Source organism: Pseudophryne corroboree, chromosome 12, assembly GCF_028390025.1.
Source record: "Pseudophryne corroboree isolate aPseCor3 chromosome 12, aPseCor3.hap2, whole genome shotgun sequence".
In the NCBI taxonomy this organism is placed as follows: Eukaryota; Metazoa; Chordata; class Amphibia; order Anura; family Myobatrachidae; genus Pseudophryne; species Pseudophryne corroboree.
Genome location: NC_086455.1, coordinates 13,945,051 through 13,963,046, shown reverse-complemented (window position 1 = coordinate 13,963,046; position 17,996 = coordinate 13,945,051). Strand labels below are relative to the sequence as shown.

Sequence of the window (17,996 nt, the reverse complement as noted above, 5' to 3'; positions counted from 1 at the left end):
TGAAGTTTATTATGTGAAAGTGGCTTTTTCAATGGATTTGGCTTAAAAAAAATAATTTTATGTCGTTCTGGCTTTTTCAATGAATTTTATACCAGGGGTGTGGTCTAGCAGGCACAAGGCCATATTCCATTTTTGCATGCGCGCCATCGACTCGTTGTCGGCTCTTTGACGTACCAGGTTTTTTGGCTCTTTGTCACTGACTGGTTGGCCACCCCTGCCCTACTGCTTCTAGAGAGTGAACAACATTGTGTCACGTCAACAGCACCCGACCCCGGCTGGAATAAGCAGGTCACCGGCCACTCACAGAGCTTGCCAGAGCGACTGACTGTGATGGTGAGAACATGGATTGTGTTTTTTAAAGGGAAAGGTTGAGAATAACTCTGGCTACAAGTGACATTGTGACTATCCAGTTGTGCACATTTAAATCCAAGCTACAGTAACGTCAAGGACAAATGATCTGCATCATCTAGCAGGCTCCTCTGTGGAGTGTAGAAAGTTCTACACCAGCATGTACTGTACTCTGTACATCATAACTGTGTTTTAAAATGAAATTGTGCAGTTTCACTTGTCATATCTTCTGATATGGCCGCTGTCTCAGCCCTGACCAGCTCTGCATAATGAATTATAATGTCGCTTACTTTCCATCGTTAGCTAGCAATTTTGAAGTTTTTAATACACCACCGAGGTGTTAAATACAAACACAAGACAATGTGCCGCTCGGGGGTGGACGGTTGGAGGCCGCAGTCAGTCATGTTCTCCGCTCAGCCTGCACGGTGGACCAGTGACAGGAAGTGAACACTTTCTACTGAGCAATGAAAAGGAAGTAAAAAAAACACCAAAAAAAAACAACACCCTTTTAAACCATTAAAATCTTTTAGCTGTTGTGTCCCAGATAATCACAGGAACAGATCTAGTTATTAAATATTTAAGAAAGTAAACATTTTCATTAGCAAGCTCCTCGCGTTGGGTATGGGATCCCGGCCGCCAGAATGCTGGCAGCGGGGCAAGAGCTAAAAAGGCCCTTGCGGGCTCACTGCGCTCGCCACAGGTTCTATTCACACTCAATGGGTGTCATGGGAATATCCTTGGCCCCGCTGCTGACATTCTGGAAGTCTGATCCCAGCATCGGTAATCTGACCGCCGGGATATCAACTACATCCCAAGTACTTTTTTACTGCAAGGAATTTGCAATAAACAAACAGAAAACCCCAAGTTAAATGTGATACGTGTGACTTGCGTTTGGGATGCCGGCAGTCAAAAGACCAACACCGGCATCCTGATGCTGGGAATCCCAACAGGGGTCGGCCCTCTCTTCCCACAGCCTAACCCCCTCTTTTCCCCCTTGCCCTCTCCCCCCCCCCCCCCCCCACAGCCTAACCCTAACCTCCCCAGTGGTGCCCAAACCTACTATGCTGGAGGACCCAACCGTCATGTCTAGGTAGCTCTACTTTCCTTCCCATGTACATGGCGATGTGGTACCAAGGCAAGTTTATTTTCTAGTTGTTCACCAGGCCAAAACATTACCATCTCCCCTATTTCATAAAACCTAATGGACAAAGGGCCTAATTCAGCATGGATCATTATTCGGAGAAATTGCAGTTGTCTGCGAGTAGAAGGCGCCACCCCGACAGGAAGAAAAAATGCCCCGTGCAAGTTTGCGCATGTATCGCAGATCGCTATCCACTCGCAGATGCATACGCAATTTCCTTAGCATCAAAGATTTTTTGCCGTCTGAGCAAATGTGAGTAGGTCTGAGGCTGCCAGTAATCTGCAACTGAGACGGCCTGGAAGTGGTCTGCGCTGACCTCACACACCCTCCCCAAAAATGCCTGGGCACGCCAGAAAACGACAGGTTTCTGCCCAGAATCGCCGGCTTCCTGTTAATCAAACAGCGGCTGCATTGCGATTATGTTCTGTACGCATTTTCTGTCGTTATTACCCCTCGCATATGCGCACTGCGAACGCTACGCATGCGTAGTCATTCCAAAATCACTCAATTTGCGAATTCTCTGAATAGCGATCCACGCTGAATTAGGCCCAAAGTGGCTTACATGGTTCTCCTCGAAGTTGAGTTGGGAAAATGTGTGTGTGTTTTCTGTTGAGGGGCAACCAAGTAAATGACCGCAGAGTTCCTCTATGTAGGGACGTTGGGGTCTATTTACTAAGCCTTGGATGGATATAAAGTCGCTGGAAATAAAGTACCAGCCAATCAGCTCCTAACTGGCATGTCACAGGCTGTGTTTGAAAAATGACAGTTAGGAGCTGATTGGCTGGTACTTTATCTCCACCCAAGGCTTAGTAAATAGACCCTCTAAGCACCATTAAGGGCAACATCTGAAGGACCACAAGAAGAACTATATATCTCAGTACCACCCTCATTGTCATTAACAGGACCATCCTGAGGCCATGTCTTCCCTCCACTCTTATACCCATTTTTCTAACCCTTACCTTTGATAAAAAGAAACTAAAATGTCAAATATCTTAAGTGTTATGTTAATAGAATAGCTGCCAAGCCTGACTAGCAACGATATCTCCAGATTTTTGGCACGTGAAACATACAACACTGTGAATTGCACTTGGCATGTACCCAGATCTTCATAATAGGTTGGTGGGACGTTTGCAAATGCTCCACCCTCTAAATGTCATTTAAAAATGATGGTAGTGCCATTAGCCCCATCAAAAGACTCCCCAATCCTCTGTCGGCAGAAATACGCCCTCTACTGGTCTGGTAATATGTTTCCTTACAAGTCTTTGTATTAGTAGATAATTCATACATCAGCTTTTTCTTTCTGCACTAATCTCCTGGCTGTTGACCTTGTAAGGTTCTGCACCTTGGCCAAAAGAACTGCTGCCCTCTTCACCGTTAATATCCATCTTTCTTATTTCATTATCCTATCTCCGGCTGTGCTACATAGATCTTTGCTGATACTCTTCACCGGCTGCCGAAAGTGTTTTCCATGTATAATTCCAATACACAATGGGTATAACTGCAAAATGTACTATTAATTATATTTTACGCTATGCATGTTACTTTGCTTTATTTATATACTTTTTGCCTGAGTCTTTACTGACATATATTTATACATCATTTTCTCTTCCAGGTAGTAGTAATAGTTTGTATATTTGTTTTTACACTATAAGACAATGGCCGCTCTTGGGATCCATCTTGTGGTCCTCCTTGCCACTATGATGTCCGCTTACTGCAGTCCTGATCCCAGTCTAGACAACCACTGGCAGCTGTGGGCTAAAACTCACCAGAAATTATATGACAACAAGGTAAGCTTTGTGTGGCCTAAATCTGAATTTCAGTAAATATGTCCTTCGCCACCTACCATGAAGGCAAATATTAAGTAACAGATATTATGTGGATGCTGACTGTCTCTTGATTTTACAGGAAGATGAACTAACCCGACGTGTGATCTGGGAGGAGAACCTAAAGTTTATCACAGTCCACAACCTGGAGTATTCGCTGGGTGTTCAGTCCTACGAAGTGGGGATGAACCATCTGGGAGACCTGGTGAGAATGTGTTGTTTGTGGTGGAATATATTGGAGAACCCTGTTGCTGAACATATAATGGCCCAGGAGAAATGTGTTTTTCATAAAAGTGTAACTGTAGGATAACATCTAAAGAGGTCTACTATGGGTTCACCTACAAACCAAACAGTAAACCAGCAATACAAAGTTTTATTTCACTATTCAATTCTGTAAACAAAAAAGTATTTTATATTTGGAAAGGGAAATTCTTAGGTAAGCTCTTGCTGATTTCCTGGGGCAAATAAGCATTTTTAATACTGAAAATATTTTATAATGTTTTGGTACCTAACGTCACATTTGTTTTCATTAGGCTAATGTGCCCTGTACAGATGATGGCTAATGGGGTCTGGTGGTCAGTATTGTAGCCTCACAGTACTGGGGGCATTTGTATTTTTCCCCCATGTTTGTGGGTCCCCATGCTTCGGTTTCCTCCAACCTTCTACTGTGTATGTGTATTTATGAGTCGGCAACTTTCGGCTATGTTTGGCAAAGGGCAAGGACCGATTTCAGTGACTATATATTCTTTGTGCAGTGTTATATACAGTAATATTTAGGACTATATAACTAAACACATTTTAATTCATAAATAATTGATCGGTTGTGATGGTCAGGATCACATTTCTGCAGTTTGCTCCAGGGTAGTAAATAAGCCTTTAACGTGTTTGTTCAAGATCTCTTTGTCCTGCAGACAGGTGAAGAAGTGACCTCCGCAATGGTGGGATTCCAATATATGGACCTATCCGTGGCCAATGCTTCAGGTTTGCCCGAAGATGTGTCAAAGTCCAAGGTAGCAGAGTCAATGGACTGGAGAAATCAGAACTGTGTGACGGATGTGAAAGATCAGGTATGTGGGAGATAAGTCTGAGGTGACTGACCCATGATGGACCACCGTACCTGCAACGGTCACTCTTGGCCATGATCCTTCTCTTCCTCCTTCTTCTTTCTTCTCCGTCTTCAGCTCGTACATTATGTATTTTGGATTGTATTGCTGTTATTAGCTGTGTTTTTGAAGAATTTGTATTTATGTGAATTAAATTTGTATCATAGACAACCACAAATACCTAAAACAATGAGCTATATAGCATAATAGCTGCCTCCCATGTGTATACATGTGAAAGCAGCAGAGTAACAGGGTGGCAGTATACTGTCAGCCCAGAGTAATCCCCTACACCCCCGGAAGAGTGGGCACCCCTCCCGCATACCACCCCCTTACAGTAAAGTGGGCAGAATGGGGAGAATAATAACAGGAATCTGTGGTCACTGTGGAAGGGGCGGGGTCTAATGATGCAATTCCATTGTAATCATGTCATTTTAGACCTACCCCCTATTCAAATATGCACGAATCACAGCATTTTACTTTGTGGGCTGGGGCTTAATGATATAATTAGCCCCGCCCATCCCCAGTCTCCACCTACTTGTATCTCCTCGTTTAGATTCTCCTGGAGAGGAAACATCAATAGTTAGTAAGTATGGACCAGACCTTATTACATACCAAAGATGCGCCACGTGTAAAAAGGAATGTCCTGTAATGAATGGGTGTCATAAATGAATTTAATGTAAATGTCAGACCAGCATAGGCCATCCCTAATTTATACAGAACATTCTAATGTCACAGAGCAGAATATATAGTGGTGGCTCATAAAATAAATCAACATCAGTTGTCTTTTCTCATTACCTCAGTTCATTTTACTTTTCTGATAAAACAGTTTGACCTTGTACGACCCTGATGTCCTACCTTAAACGGAATTGTCTTCTGTTTGTTAGGTTTATTGTATTCATGCACGTCTTATCTGTAAGGTGTATGTCAAACATATAAGAGGAGTGTCCGGTGCCCTGGATTCTGCAAATAAACATTGATGATGATGACTTTGGCGCTGTACAGGAAAAGAGACGCCTATTATGCTCTGCTGCCCCTTGCCTAATATTGGGTGGGGTAGAAAAAAAAAGGCACTTGGGTATTAGGTACCAGGTGGACCTGTGTGTGATTGGTGTCGTTGTTCCGGGAGTTCTGGGGTTATGAGGTTTTCCAGTTGTTTTCTCTGTGGTCTCTATGGTGTGGCATCTTGATATGTAATGATCTCTTCCAGGGACTTTGCAGTTGCAGTTGGGCGTTCAGCAGCGTGGGGGCGCTGGAGTGCCAGGCGAAACTCCGGAAAGGCAAACTGGAGTCTTACAGTGCTCAGAACCTGGTGGACTGTTCCCGTTCCTATGGAAACAATGGATGTGAAGGGGGATTCATTGCGGCTGCTTATAGATATATCATCCAGAACAGCATAGAGCTTGACAGCACTTACCCCTATGAAGGCAAGGTAACCACAGACAACAGTGATGGGCTGGACAGGTCTAAGGGACTTTGTGGGTGTGTCACATTAAGTATCTTCATCAGGGGTGTAAGTGGGAAGCGGATTAGGCAACAACAACCTATGGGATTTTCTTATTTTTAGGATGGAACTTGCCACCTCAATCACACTAAAAAGGCGGTCACCATTACTAGCTACAAACAGGTCCCATACGCAGATGAACATGAGATGAAGCAAGTTGTGGGGAAGGTGGGTCCCGTGTCGGTAGCCATTGATGCCAGCCGCAGATCTTTCCACTTGTACAAGAAAGGTAAGTGAACGCTACCGCCCCATCCCCGCATCTAATAGTAATGCTCGCTGTAGTACTAAGCACCTAGTAAAACATTCTTCTAAACAGCAGAAAAGTGGACTAAATTGTCCATAACAACCAATGAGCTTCCGGCTAGCTGTTATCAAGTACATTCTATAAAATGAAAGCGACTGTATAAACTGATTAGTTGCTATGGAAACATTTTCCTCTCGTCCACTTGTCTGCTGTTTAGTGCAAGATATTGTTATTGGATTGAATTCGGCATATCACAATAGAATAGACATAGATCAAAGATATGAAAGATAGTAAACAGCAATCTTCAATAAAGGATAAATGAATCACAGGGCAACACTTTGCTTCAACCACATTTACATATATCACCTGAGAAGCAAATGGGACAGTACTGGAGTTTAGGTGAACGGTGAGAGAAAACCTTTCGTAAAGCTGACGACGAAAGCATAGCAAACCGAGATCCGAGACAATAAGAAGAAAGGAAAGAAAAAAAGAAGAAAAAGGAAAGAAAACAGACAGGAAATGATACAGTAGAAAGGGGGGAGCCCAAAGGAGAAACATCCAGTTATAGGAATGTCTAGGGGGTCTGAGGTGAGCCAGATATATGGATCTTCTTGAAAATAGAGGCATCGTTAAAATTCATCCATCTAAACCAAGTGTGTTGGCGGGATGGAGGGGGGGGGGGGAGTGGAAGGAGAACTCCTATGCACAGAGAAAGAGCCAAGACAAAGGGTCCACTTGTCTGCTGTTTAGAATGTTTGATACATGTACCCCTATATGAGAGGCATCTGGTCACATCATAGATTGTGTATTGGTTATCTGGCATTGTGTGCACAGCTGCTGGGTGGTTTATTTAACAAAGTCACTGACTTGGGACAGACTTTTAATGAAATATGGTAGTGAACAATGTGTAATTGTAAGAATCTATATAATAAAACAAAGTGCTGATAAAACAATTCGGCATCACACTGGGGTGCGCACATGCCACTGGGATTTATAAAAAATACCTCACACACTCTGACCACTCGTCCAACCCGTCCCACCGGCTCCATAAACCACTGAGCCACATCTACTCTCTCCTACACATGTATTGCCACACACATTTATCGCTTTGTCATCACCTTTAAACATCTACAGTACTGAAAAATCACAGAAGGTACATACGTGCACAACTCTCCAAATGTGCATATCGGGCACCACTGTTTAACGATATACATCCGGCCACAGAGAGAGAGAGACTGAGGGGCCAGAGTGGGATAGAGAGGGGCTGGAGAGGGAAAACGAGACATCTGCAAGAAAAAGGATGGGAAGAGAGAAAAAGAGGAGGATAGAGGAGAAAGAGACATAAACACGTAATGGGGGGATGGGGATGCTGAAGAGAGAGAAAACAGGAAAAAGACACAGGAGAAGAGAGAGAAACAATAATAAAGCAGGCAATGCCGCCGATAACCAATAAAACAGTATTTTATTCAAATGTGAAAGTAATATGGTTTTGTTTTTTGCTTTCTATGAATATTCAGTGTACATATGTGATGATAAGTAATTCAGCTCCAACAATCCTATTACTGCAGTTATTGAATACCTGTTTAATAAGAATGGTGGAGGAACACTTCTTGCCTCCATTATGTCCTATGAAATTGATAGGCTGCAGCCATATCAACAACAGATTATCCCACAGTCAGTGGTTAGGCTGCGTCTACTGATACTGGCTTATGATTGGGTCTCCCACTCGAACAATACCCCTTCCAGGCTTTTCTGTTGGGGCTCTAAGACGGTAGTTCCCAAACTTCGTCCCCAAACAGTTCATGTTTTCCAGGTCACCCAGCAGGTGCACAGGTGTATTCATTACTCACTGACACATTTTAAAAAATCGAGAGGTGGAGCTATTTATTTCACTTGTGATTCTGTGAGGAGACCTGGAAAACTGAACTGTTGGGGGTCCTTGAGGACCGAATTTGTGAACCTCCGCTCTAACAGGAACAGAGGAAAATCTTTTCCATAGGTGGTAGTTGCAGCTTTAACATCACAGTAATACAAAGCGTTAATGGGGCGGGTCTTATAGTGACAGGCATTTTAGAATCAGACCTCTATCCGGATAAGCCCCACCCTCACAGTAAACGCTGTGCCCTGCCCCATTCTGGCATGTGCAAAGCACTTTATAAATCCTTATGTGTGGAGATCCCACCTTTGCATATAGGTGTTTTACCAAAATTAGCTTTTCTATACAATGTCCGTTTAAAAATGTTCTGTTCAGTATTTGACAAATATTTTTAGTTGCATTAGAAACTAATAATCCCATGTTGTTTTTTAATTTAATCTTGCCTACAGGTGTATACTATGACCCACTGTGCTCCAGCGCACAAACTAACCACGCCGCCCTCGTCATTGGCTACGGTGCTGAGGACGGAATAGAGTATTGGCTGGTTAAGAACAGGTAAAGCGCAGGGTTTTTATTACAGGCTGTATCAGCTCTCACTAAGGGTAACTGCTAATCTCTATCGCCACTTTCTGCCATGTGCTAAATGAAACAAATTGCACAGACGCCATATCCGAGCAGGCTTGGGGCATACAGTAAAAGCCAGGGACTGCAGGAGAACGGAGTGATTTTGCTGCAGTATCCTTATTGCTTAATAGAAGGAAGTGATAAATCTGTGATGTGGCAAAAAAAAACCCTTCATTAGTAGACCCTAGGGATGGCCATCGGTGTGCATGCCATTGATGGTTGCCATCGATGGCAAAACTGTGAGTGGCCATCGATGGTCACTAACTACGCTATGGGAGACCATCGATGGTTTCACTCATCGATGGCCATCCCTGTTATGTCTGTGAATGACCCACGAGCCAATCACAGACTGGGGGCGGGGCTTCACGGGTGCTGGGGGTGGAGCTATGCTCCATGTTCCAGCATCTTTAAAAAAAAAAAAAATATTCATTTAGGCTAAGCCATCAATGGAGAGAAACCATCTGGTTCTCTCCCATCGATGTCAAAGCTATTCGACATCGGCCTCAAACCATTGATAATTAGGAATCATCGATGGTCGAAGGCCATCCCTAGTAGACCCTCTAAAGCAGTATACCAGGGGTTTCCCAAACTCAGTCCGAGCCATGGCACCCTAACAATGCATGTTTTAACCACTTAACTGAAGATTTTTCCCAAATAAAAACTGCTCAGAAATTGTCGGGGTTCTTTTGAGTGAATTAGGTGAAGAACATGAATTTAACCCTATCCAAATATAATTTTAGTTAAAGAAAATAATAACCCCCCCCCCCCCCCCCCCCTCAAAAAAAAAAAATTTTTCCCCCAAACATCGGAACATCGATCGGAAACATTGCGACCATAACGGCTTTCATTTTGAAAGCCGAAACACCCTTGACTTCATGCTTAGTTTGTGCTCAGACATGCACTGTCAAGTGTGGGAATTTATATAGACAGGTGTGTGCCTTTCCAAATCATGTCCAATCAACTGAATTTACCACAGGTAGACTCCAATAAAGCTGTAGGAACATCTCAAGGACGATCAGTGGAAACAGGATGCACCTGAGCTCAATTTAGAGCTTCATGACGAAGGCTGTGAATACTTATGTACATGTGATTTCTTACTTTTTATTTTTAATAAATTTGTAAAAATCTCACATTGTCATTATGGGGTATTGTGTGTAGAATTTTGAGGGGAAAAAAATTAATTTATTCCATTTTGGAATAAGGCTGTAACATAACAAAATGTGGAAAAAGTGAAGTGGATGCATTGTAGATGGCAGGGTGGGTTGGGTATAAAATCTCGGCAGCCAGAATCCCGACTAATCCTGATAAGTATTTTCACCCTAACCGCAGCTTAACCCTAACTGTCCCCTGCAGCCTAACCCTAAGCCCCCCGCTGCCTAAACCAAATCTCCCCTTAGTGTCTAACCCTAAGCCCCCCGCTGCCTAAACCAAATCTCCCTTTAGTGTCTAACCCTAAGCCCCCCGCTGCCTAAACCAAATCTCCCTTTAGTGTCTAACCCTAAACCCCCCGCTGCCTAAACCAAATCTCTCCTTAGTGTCTAACCCTAAGCCCCCTGCTGCCTAAACCAAATCTCCCTTTAGTGTCTAACCCTAAGCCCCCCGCTGCCTAAACCAAATCTCTCCTTAGTGTCTAACCCTAAGCCCCCGCTGCCTAAACCAAATCTCTCCTTAGTGTCTAACCCTAAACCCCCCGCTGCCTAAACCAAATCTCTCCTTAGTGTCTAACCCTAAGCCCCCGCTGCCTAAACCAAATCTCTCCTTAGTGTCTAACCCTAAACCCCCCGCTGCCTAAACCAAATCTCTCCTTAGTGTCTAACCCTAAGCCCCCGCTGCCTAAACCAAATCTCTCCTTAGTGTCTAACCCTAAGCCCCCCGCTGCCTAAACCAAATCTCTCCTTAGTGTCTAACCCTAAACCCCCCGCTGCCTAAACCAAATCTCTCCTTAGTGTCTAACCCTAAGCCCCCGCTGCCTAAACCAAATCTCTCCTTAGTGTCTAACCCTAAACCCCCCGCTGCCTAAACCAAATCTCTCCTTAGTGTCTAACCCTAAGCCCCCCGCTGCCTAAACCAAATCTCTCCTTAGTGTCTAACCCTAAACCCCCCGCTGCCTAAACCAAATCTCTCCTTAGTGTCTAACCCTAAGCCCCCCGCTGCCTAAATCAAATCTCTCCTTAGTGTCTAACCCTAAACCCCCCGCTGCCTAAACCAAATCTCTCCTTAGTGTCTAACCCTAAACCCCCCGCTGCCTAAACCAAATCTCTCCTTAGTGTCTAACCCTAAACCCCCCGCTGCCTAAACCAAATCTCTCCTTAGTGTCTAACCCTAATCCCCCCGCTGCCTAAACCAAATCTCTCCTTAGTGTCTAACCCTAAGCCCCCCGCTGCCTAAACCAAATCTCTCCTTGGTGTCTAACCCTAAGCCCCCCGCTGCCTAAACCAAATCTCTCCTTAGTGTCTAACCCTAAACCCCCCGCTGCCTAAACCAAATCTCTCCTTAGTGTCTAACCCTAAACCCCCCGCTGCCTAAACCAAATCTCTCCTTAGTGTCTAACCCTAATCCCCCCGCTGCCTAAACCAAATCTCTCCTTAGTGTCTAACCCTAAGCCCCCCGCTGCCTAAACCAAATCTCTCCTTAGTGTCTAACCCTAAGCCCCCCGCTGCCTAAACCAAATCTCTCCTTAGTGTCTAACCCTAAGCCCCCCGCTGCCTAAACCAAATCTCTCCTTAGTGTCTAACCCTAAGCCCCCCGCTGCCTAAACCAAATCTCTCCTTAGTGTCTAACCCTAATCCCAAACCCTGTATTTACCTCAGGATGTGTCAGGTTTCTGGCATTCGGAATCCCGCTGTCGGTCCCCTGACTTTCGGGATCCCGACTGCCAATATTGTGACCACATCCCGGCAGGGTGAGCATATGGAGAGAACAGCAAGAAAGTGTGGATCCTTCTTGCATTGTCATGGCTTTTCAGGCTGGCGGAGGCAACGTTATGGAGATGCGGGTTATAGCATTTGGGCTAATATTCCCCACGAAATACACTGACATACACTCTGTCTATAGGCCAAAATATCTTTATATCAAATGCCAGTGCCAAATGATACTTCCATCTCTGGGGATATGAGATTTTTGACAGAGAAGTATTGGAAGCAAATTATCCAGGTCTGATAAGGAAAAGTATATATACACCTGGGTCAGAAGGTCCCAGGTTTATCCCTGAGTGATGTAAGAGGTTGACTTTGTACAATTTACATAGGAGGATATAATAACATTTATATTTTATTTCAGCTGGGGACCATCCTTTGGCGAACAAGGGTACATTAAGTTGGCCAGAAACCACTATAACCACTGCGGGATTGCAAGCTTTGCCTCCTATCCAGTGATGTAAAGTCATCTCTTCCTAACCCTGCCACGGCTGCTACGTGACCAATAATATAATATTGTTTCTGCTCCTGGAGGTCATCACCTCACAGAACACGTGGTACTGCTTCTGTAAATGTTATTTATGATAATGCACACACTACTGTAAATGATACGGATATTAAAAGTCACCGACCACTCACATGAGTCATTTCTCTTTTCTGATCAGTACACATATGCTGTGTGCTCTGGTTCCCGTTATGTGGCTTCTACTTTTTAAATAGATTTATTAGTAATGTCCCTTACGGGTGTGGTATGTAAGGTCGACGGTAAGTAGGTCGACAGTGTTTGGGTCGACCACTATTGGTCGACAGTAAGTAGGTCGACAGGGATGCTAGGTCGACAGGGTCTTTAGGTCAACATGTCAAAAAGTCGACAAGAGTTTTATAAAACAAATTGGTGTCGTTTTCTCCATAATGTGACCGGGAACCCCAATTAGTGCACAGTGTCCTCTCGCATGGCTCTCTTCGCTCGCCATGCTTCGGGCAAGGTGCCTCGCTCTGCTGCCGCTGCGCTCGGCACAGGTTACCGTTCCCAATCGTAGTCCACGTGGCTCGTAAAGTATGAAAAAGTTAAAAGAAAGAAAAAAAATGTGAAAAACTCAAGTCGACATTTTGACCTGTCGACCTAAAGACCCTGTCGACCTAGACACCCTGTCGACCTAGTTACTGTTGACCAAAAGTGGTCGACCAAAACATTGTCGACATACTTACTATCGACCTAAAGACCGGATCCCATCCCTTACATACAATCCCAGTTTTCAGTGAAGAGTTCTGATTTTCATGAGGTCAAATATTTTTAAATATGAAGTCTATAGATCCCTATGATCCTAATTAGACAACCCTAAGGAGCCTTTTATACCTATACTTCAAAAGGTAAATTCATTTACCCAGGGGGCGCAAAAGAACAATCACTTTAAATCTACATTTGTATGAAAACACTATTTACTATACATAGGCACAAATCGTATCAATAAAACATATAGGGGGTCATTCCGAGTTAATCGCTAGCTGCCGTTTTTGCAGCGCAGCGATCAGGCTAAAAATTGGCATTTCTGCGCATGCGTATGCACTATAGAAACCATCAATTACATTATTATCAAACTCTCTAAAATAGGAAGGTTCATGATCTCTTTGCTTCAATGTATACTGTGATAATTCTGATGGCTATGAGTCAGTGCTTTGAAGTGCGGTATAGTGATGTTCCGGTGCTCCAAGGTAGTGCTTTGCAAATAGTGGATCACTTTTGAGAGTTGCAAAGAGTGGAATATACAATTTGCAGGAGATGGATATGTAGGGGACAACACAGGACAGTTTCCCATTCGGTTGTGCTGCGCTATGCTCAGCCCTGTAAATACTTGTGTCTCAGTAGGCGGAGGGAGAGCGCTAGCCACTGTTACTATGTGGCTTGGCGCTATGCTCAACCTCGTAACTGCTGGTGATTGCTGATCACAAGGAACAGTGTGGGTGATTGAAAAACATTCAGTATTGTTCTTATCCATGCTGGATTCACACAAACAAGTTGTATTGCAGGCACAGAGTAGTGTTTTCTGGAGCCATGAACACTTCCGGTATATAGATGGAGCCACAGTTATCTTGGCTTCTCTGCTGCACCTAGGCACACCATGGTTTATTAGCATAAACCCTTCATCTATTGTTCTCATCTGCAATACAATACAGAGAGAACAATACATCAGGGGATTAAGTCATTACAGCAGGGGATTAAGTGTGACTGACCTGGCTCAATTAATCCTATTAAAGGCCAAGATAAAGATGGCTCCATCTGTGTGTGCTCAAAGGCAGCAATCAGTCATCACTTCTAGGCAGCTTTGGAGCAGAGATCTAGGCAGAATATTTAGACAATACTAACCGGGTTCTCCTTCAATGTGAGCTGAAGGTTTCATCAGAGGGTGACTGAGCGTTACACAGTATCTGTATTTAAACTGCATTCATCCAGCTGGAATCACAGTCAGTCCATTTGGTTAATGTGTAGCAGCTGTAAGAACACACATCCATTTATGCACAAATAGTGGATCTTGTTCTTTTTATGACATATTTCTGTTATAGACATAATACTGTGACTGACGTGCCTAATTCACAACCCATCACTTCCACTACAGCGATCGCCCTCTGAAACCCTTTACGCAGGGCGCACCGCACATGTGCAGCCAGTGAGATGGTGACAGACAGAGGCGGTCACAGGGCGGGAAGGGGCGGGCCAATGCCGTCAGAACGCCGTTAGTGGGGTGTGGTCCGAACAACGCAGGTGTGGCCGGAGCATTTCGGGGGTGGGCCGCTGCGGCTGCGTGATGTCACATGCAGCCGCTGCGACCCAGAACACGGCGGGTAGCCGTCAGCCAGCGCAGCTAGGCTGCGCAGGTAGGGAGCTACGTGGTTGGGTATGAAAGCATTGCCGCCATGCGATGCTATCGCACCCATGAGGGGGGAGAAGGGGGGGGGGCCTGACATGCCGGGCGGACTAGCCCTGTACTGGGCGCATGTCAGAGAACTGATCATAGATGTGCTAAATTTAGCACATCTACGATCAGGTCTGAATCACCCCTGACATCCATAGAGATACTACAAAGGGATGTATACTTTCCAATGAATTTGATATACATTTAAAAGACATTTAAAAAGTGGCAAACTAAGGGGGTAATTCCAAGTTGATCGCAGCAGGAAATTTTTTAGCAGTTGGGCAAAACCATGTGCACTGCAGGGGAGGCAGATGTAACATGTGCAGAGAGAGTTAGATTTGGGTGGGTTATTTTGTTTCTGTGCAGGGTAAATACTGGCTGCTTTATTTTTACACTGCAATTTAGATTGCAGATTGAACACACCACACCCAAATCTAACTCTCTCTGCACATGTTATATCTGCGCCTCCTGCAGTGCACATGGTTTTGCCCAACTGCTAAAAAAAATTCCTGCTGCGATCAACTTGGAATTACCCCCTAAATTACTCCACAAAGTAGCACACAAAAGCTTTTAGTGTTTCTACTTATTACTAGAAATACACTCTCTGGTTATCTCCTAATGTCAGGTCAGGTAGTCTAGTGGACACTGCAACAACAAAGTCAAGGTCACATGCTCTAATACTCTGCAATGCACCTTGATGTTATTTATATATATATATATATATATATATATATATATACACACACATATATATGGTCTAATTAATATGAATAATACTAAATAACTGCTCTTATACAGCTATCAATTAGATTTATTTTACTGCAATTAATTACTATATAGTACAAACTTAAACTAGCCAATTCAATACAGTGCTTATTGAGCTACCTTATGGGCCATACACATTTACTGATTACACTGAAAGATATGAACGATGTCGTTCATTAATGACTGAGATCCCGTTCATATCGTTCAGTGTGTAGGCACCAGCGATGAACGATGCACAACCCCACGCTTGTTCATCGCTGGTGCCCCGTCACTTATGCATGCAGGCCAATATGGACGATCTCGTACATATAAGCATGCAGGGCTATGAGGACGGGCAACGGGGGGAATGACGAAACTTCACTCCCCCCGTCAATACCCCCCCCCCTCCTGCTGCCGGGTCGTCCGTCGACCGTATCAGCCGTCGGGCACCTGGGCGGCCAATCGGCCAGTGTGTAGAGTCCGTTACTCTCACTAACTTGGCTAGTAGGCTAGAGGTAATGGCAACAGAAAATGTAATGGCAGCGTCCATGGTTCTAAGCCCCAATGCAAATAACAGCAGCAGTCACTAACAATGTCTGTTTCTATTATGCAAACAGTCTAATGCAAAACATGAGCACAGAGCGAAAAGACAATGAATTACTTCCTGATATTATTCATCTCAATATTTTCATTAAGCCCATTTGGTATTAGTGTCCCCATGGGCTTCTCATTTGCATAGCTGGATATATCTATCACCTCCTCTGGGGGTAACATGTTCAATACCTTGAATCGCAAGTACCTCCAACCTCAGGAGCCTGTAGGATTGCTGGGCACCGCTCTAGTATCTGGACCACACTAGTGAGCCTGTGGAGCACACAATATTTTCAGCTAACTGTGCATCACAGGAAGGAAAAATAATAATGCCTGTGTAATTAATATCTACCATTAATAAGGGGCATTCGCCTTTTGCCCTTCAAGAAAGGGGACACAACATTTGATCAGAACGTGGCAGGAACAATCAGCGTGTCCCATATATTCCTATGTATGTGATTGGCAATGAACTGCCGTTTGCACTTGGATCTTGTAATACAGCAGGTAGTTTATCGTCACTACATGCCCGCTACTAGCCCACAGGCGTACAGGATAAATCTCCCGCGGGACCCACTGCCTAAAATTATACATTGTTACTCTACTAGAGGGTTAGTAACTTGGTAGACCATGGTGCTCAGATCAGTACACACTCCTGTCCCCTCCTTTGTAAAGGGGCCCTGTTCTTTGCAGGCTATGTCCACTTTAATGGTTGGCCAAGTTCCTCTGTGTTGGCTGGCCACACCCCTTAAGCATGGTCCCTTACCACTGTATTCCCCGGTGTTCCCTTCATGCATCTGTCCGACACTGTTCACTGACTGCTGCAAATTATGTTTTGTAAAGGGCCCCATACACTACAACCATCTCATGTAGGAGGTACCCCGGCAGCCTCCCGGGGGGCAGGATCGGCAAAGATACATCGTATGCTTCCCATTTGCATACAGAGCCGGCCTTAGGCATAGGCAAACTAGGCAAATGCCTAGGGCATTTGGTATGCTTAGGGGCACCAGCAGCTTCTGCTGATTAAAATGATATGCGGCATTCCTATATTCCGTGTGTGACTGCGGCTGTATCTGCATAAGAAATGCTACGTTGCAGTGTATTCCTGGAAATCACTGTAATGTAGCATTTCTTATGCAGATACAGCCGCAGTCGCACACAGAATATAGGCATACTGCATATCATTTTAATCAGCAGAAGCTGCTTGTGCATCCTAGCCACATAGTAATGCAAATAAAATGCATTTTCATAAACAAAAGGCACCCGACATTAGCAGAGCTGCCAGCTGACTCATGCCAGGCATCTCCTACAGAACTAGCGGCGGTGCTAGCGGGCACCAGCCAAAATCTTGCCTAGGGCATCATATTGGTTAGGGCCGGCTCTGTTTGCATACGATATATATTGGCGATCCTGGGCGATCCCAAGCCATGCCCCCAGGTCGGACCAGATTGAATGTGCAGCACATTCAATCTGGAGGATCCGATCCGATGCTCACGGGAACGCGGATCGGATCTGTTTGGGAACACCTCTAAAATGCCCGATTTCAGCCGATATATCGAGCCGAATGCACGAATTGGGCTGAAATCGGGCATTATCGCTCTAGTGTAGGGGGCCCTTAAATCATACAGGGTACAACAAATATCATCTTCCGCCTGCGAGCTCCATCCATCTAACAGCATACATTGCTTACCCATTGTACCCCTGCAGGACAGATGCAATACTCTAATACCCCTTTCACACCGCACAAATAACCCGGTATATTGCCAGGTCCATGCGGTCGCTGTGCGGTGTGAAAGAGGTCACTGACGAATTCCCGGGTAACCCCACCCGGTAATTCATCCCGGGAATAAAGAAGGGTTATTCCAGGGTTAGGTGCAGTGTAAACGGGTTGCCGGGTCACCCGGGACCCGTTCACAGCATAGGCAGAGGAGGCGCGGAGATGATCTCATCTCCCAGCGCCGCCCCCGCACCCGATGCTGGCTTCACTCCTGCCCCCGATGGCAACACGACCCGGCATATTGCCAATGCCGGGTCGCACCTGGGAAGGATCCGTTTCCAGTTCCCGGCAGGGGCGGATCCAGAAGAAAATGATAGGGGGGGCACCATGGAAGGGGCAAGTACATTTGCGTGCGGCTTCGGTGCATAAGAGGTGGCGCTTCTTATACAATGCCCACAGT

At 44.9% G+C, this 17,996-nt stretch overlaps 1 protein-coding gene and 1 long non-coding RNA gene across 3 annotated transcripts in view; one reads left to right on the top strand and one right to left on the bottom strand.

Moving 5' to 3' along the window:
• The first annotated feature begins 2,680 nt into the window (after positions 1-2,680).
• Positions 2,681-12,211, top strand: LOC134980289 (cathepsin S-like). Of its 2 annotated transcripts, none has more exons than XM_063947040.1 (8): positions 2,681-2,728; positions 3,142-3,276; positions 3,395-3,517; positions 4,224-4,379; positions 5,623-5,844; positions 5,980-6,145; positions 8,486-8,591; positions 11,940-12,211. In XM_063947040.1, exons 2-8 carry the CDS (start codon positions 3,145-3,147, stop codon positions 12,037-12,039), a joined length of 1,005 nt encoding a protein of 334 aa, XP_063803110.1. In that variant the 5' UTR covers positions 2,681-2,728; positions 3,142-3,144; the 3' UTR covers positions 12,040-12,211. The 2 variants fall into 2 exon arrangements, with proteins under 2 accessions (XP_063803110.1, XP_063803111.1); XM_063947041.1 differs by having other exon boundaries at positions 2,686-2,728; positions 3,102-3,276.
• Positions 5,652-17,996, bottom strand: part of LOC134980291 (uncharacterized) — a 170,404-nt gene continuing 158,059 nt past the window's right edge. The window contains exons 3-5 of the long non-coding RNA XR_010190373.1: positions 16,015-16,095; positions 13,941-14,066; positions 5,652-5,741 (exon numbers count right to left, since the gene is read on the bottom strand). This is a non-coding gene — a long non-coding RNA (uncharacterized LOC134980291). The remainder of the gene's footprint in view (positions 5,742-13,940; positions 14,067-16,014; positions 16,096-17,996) is intronic.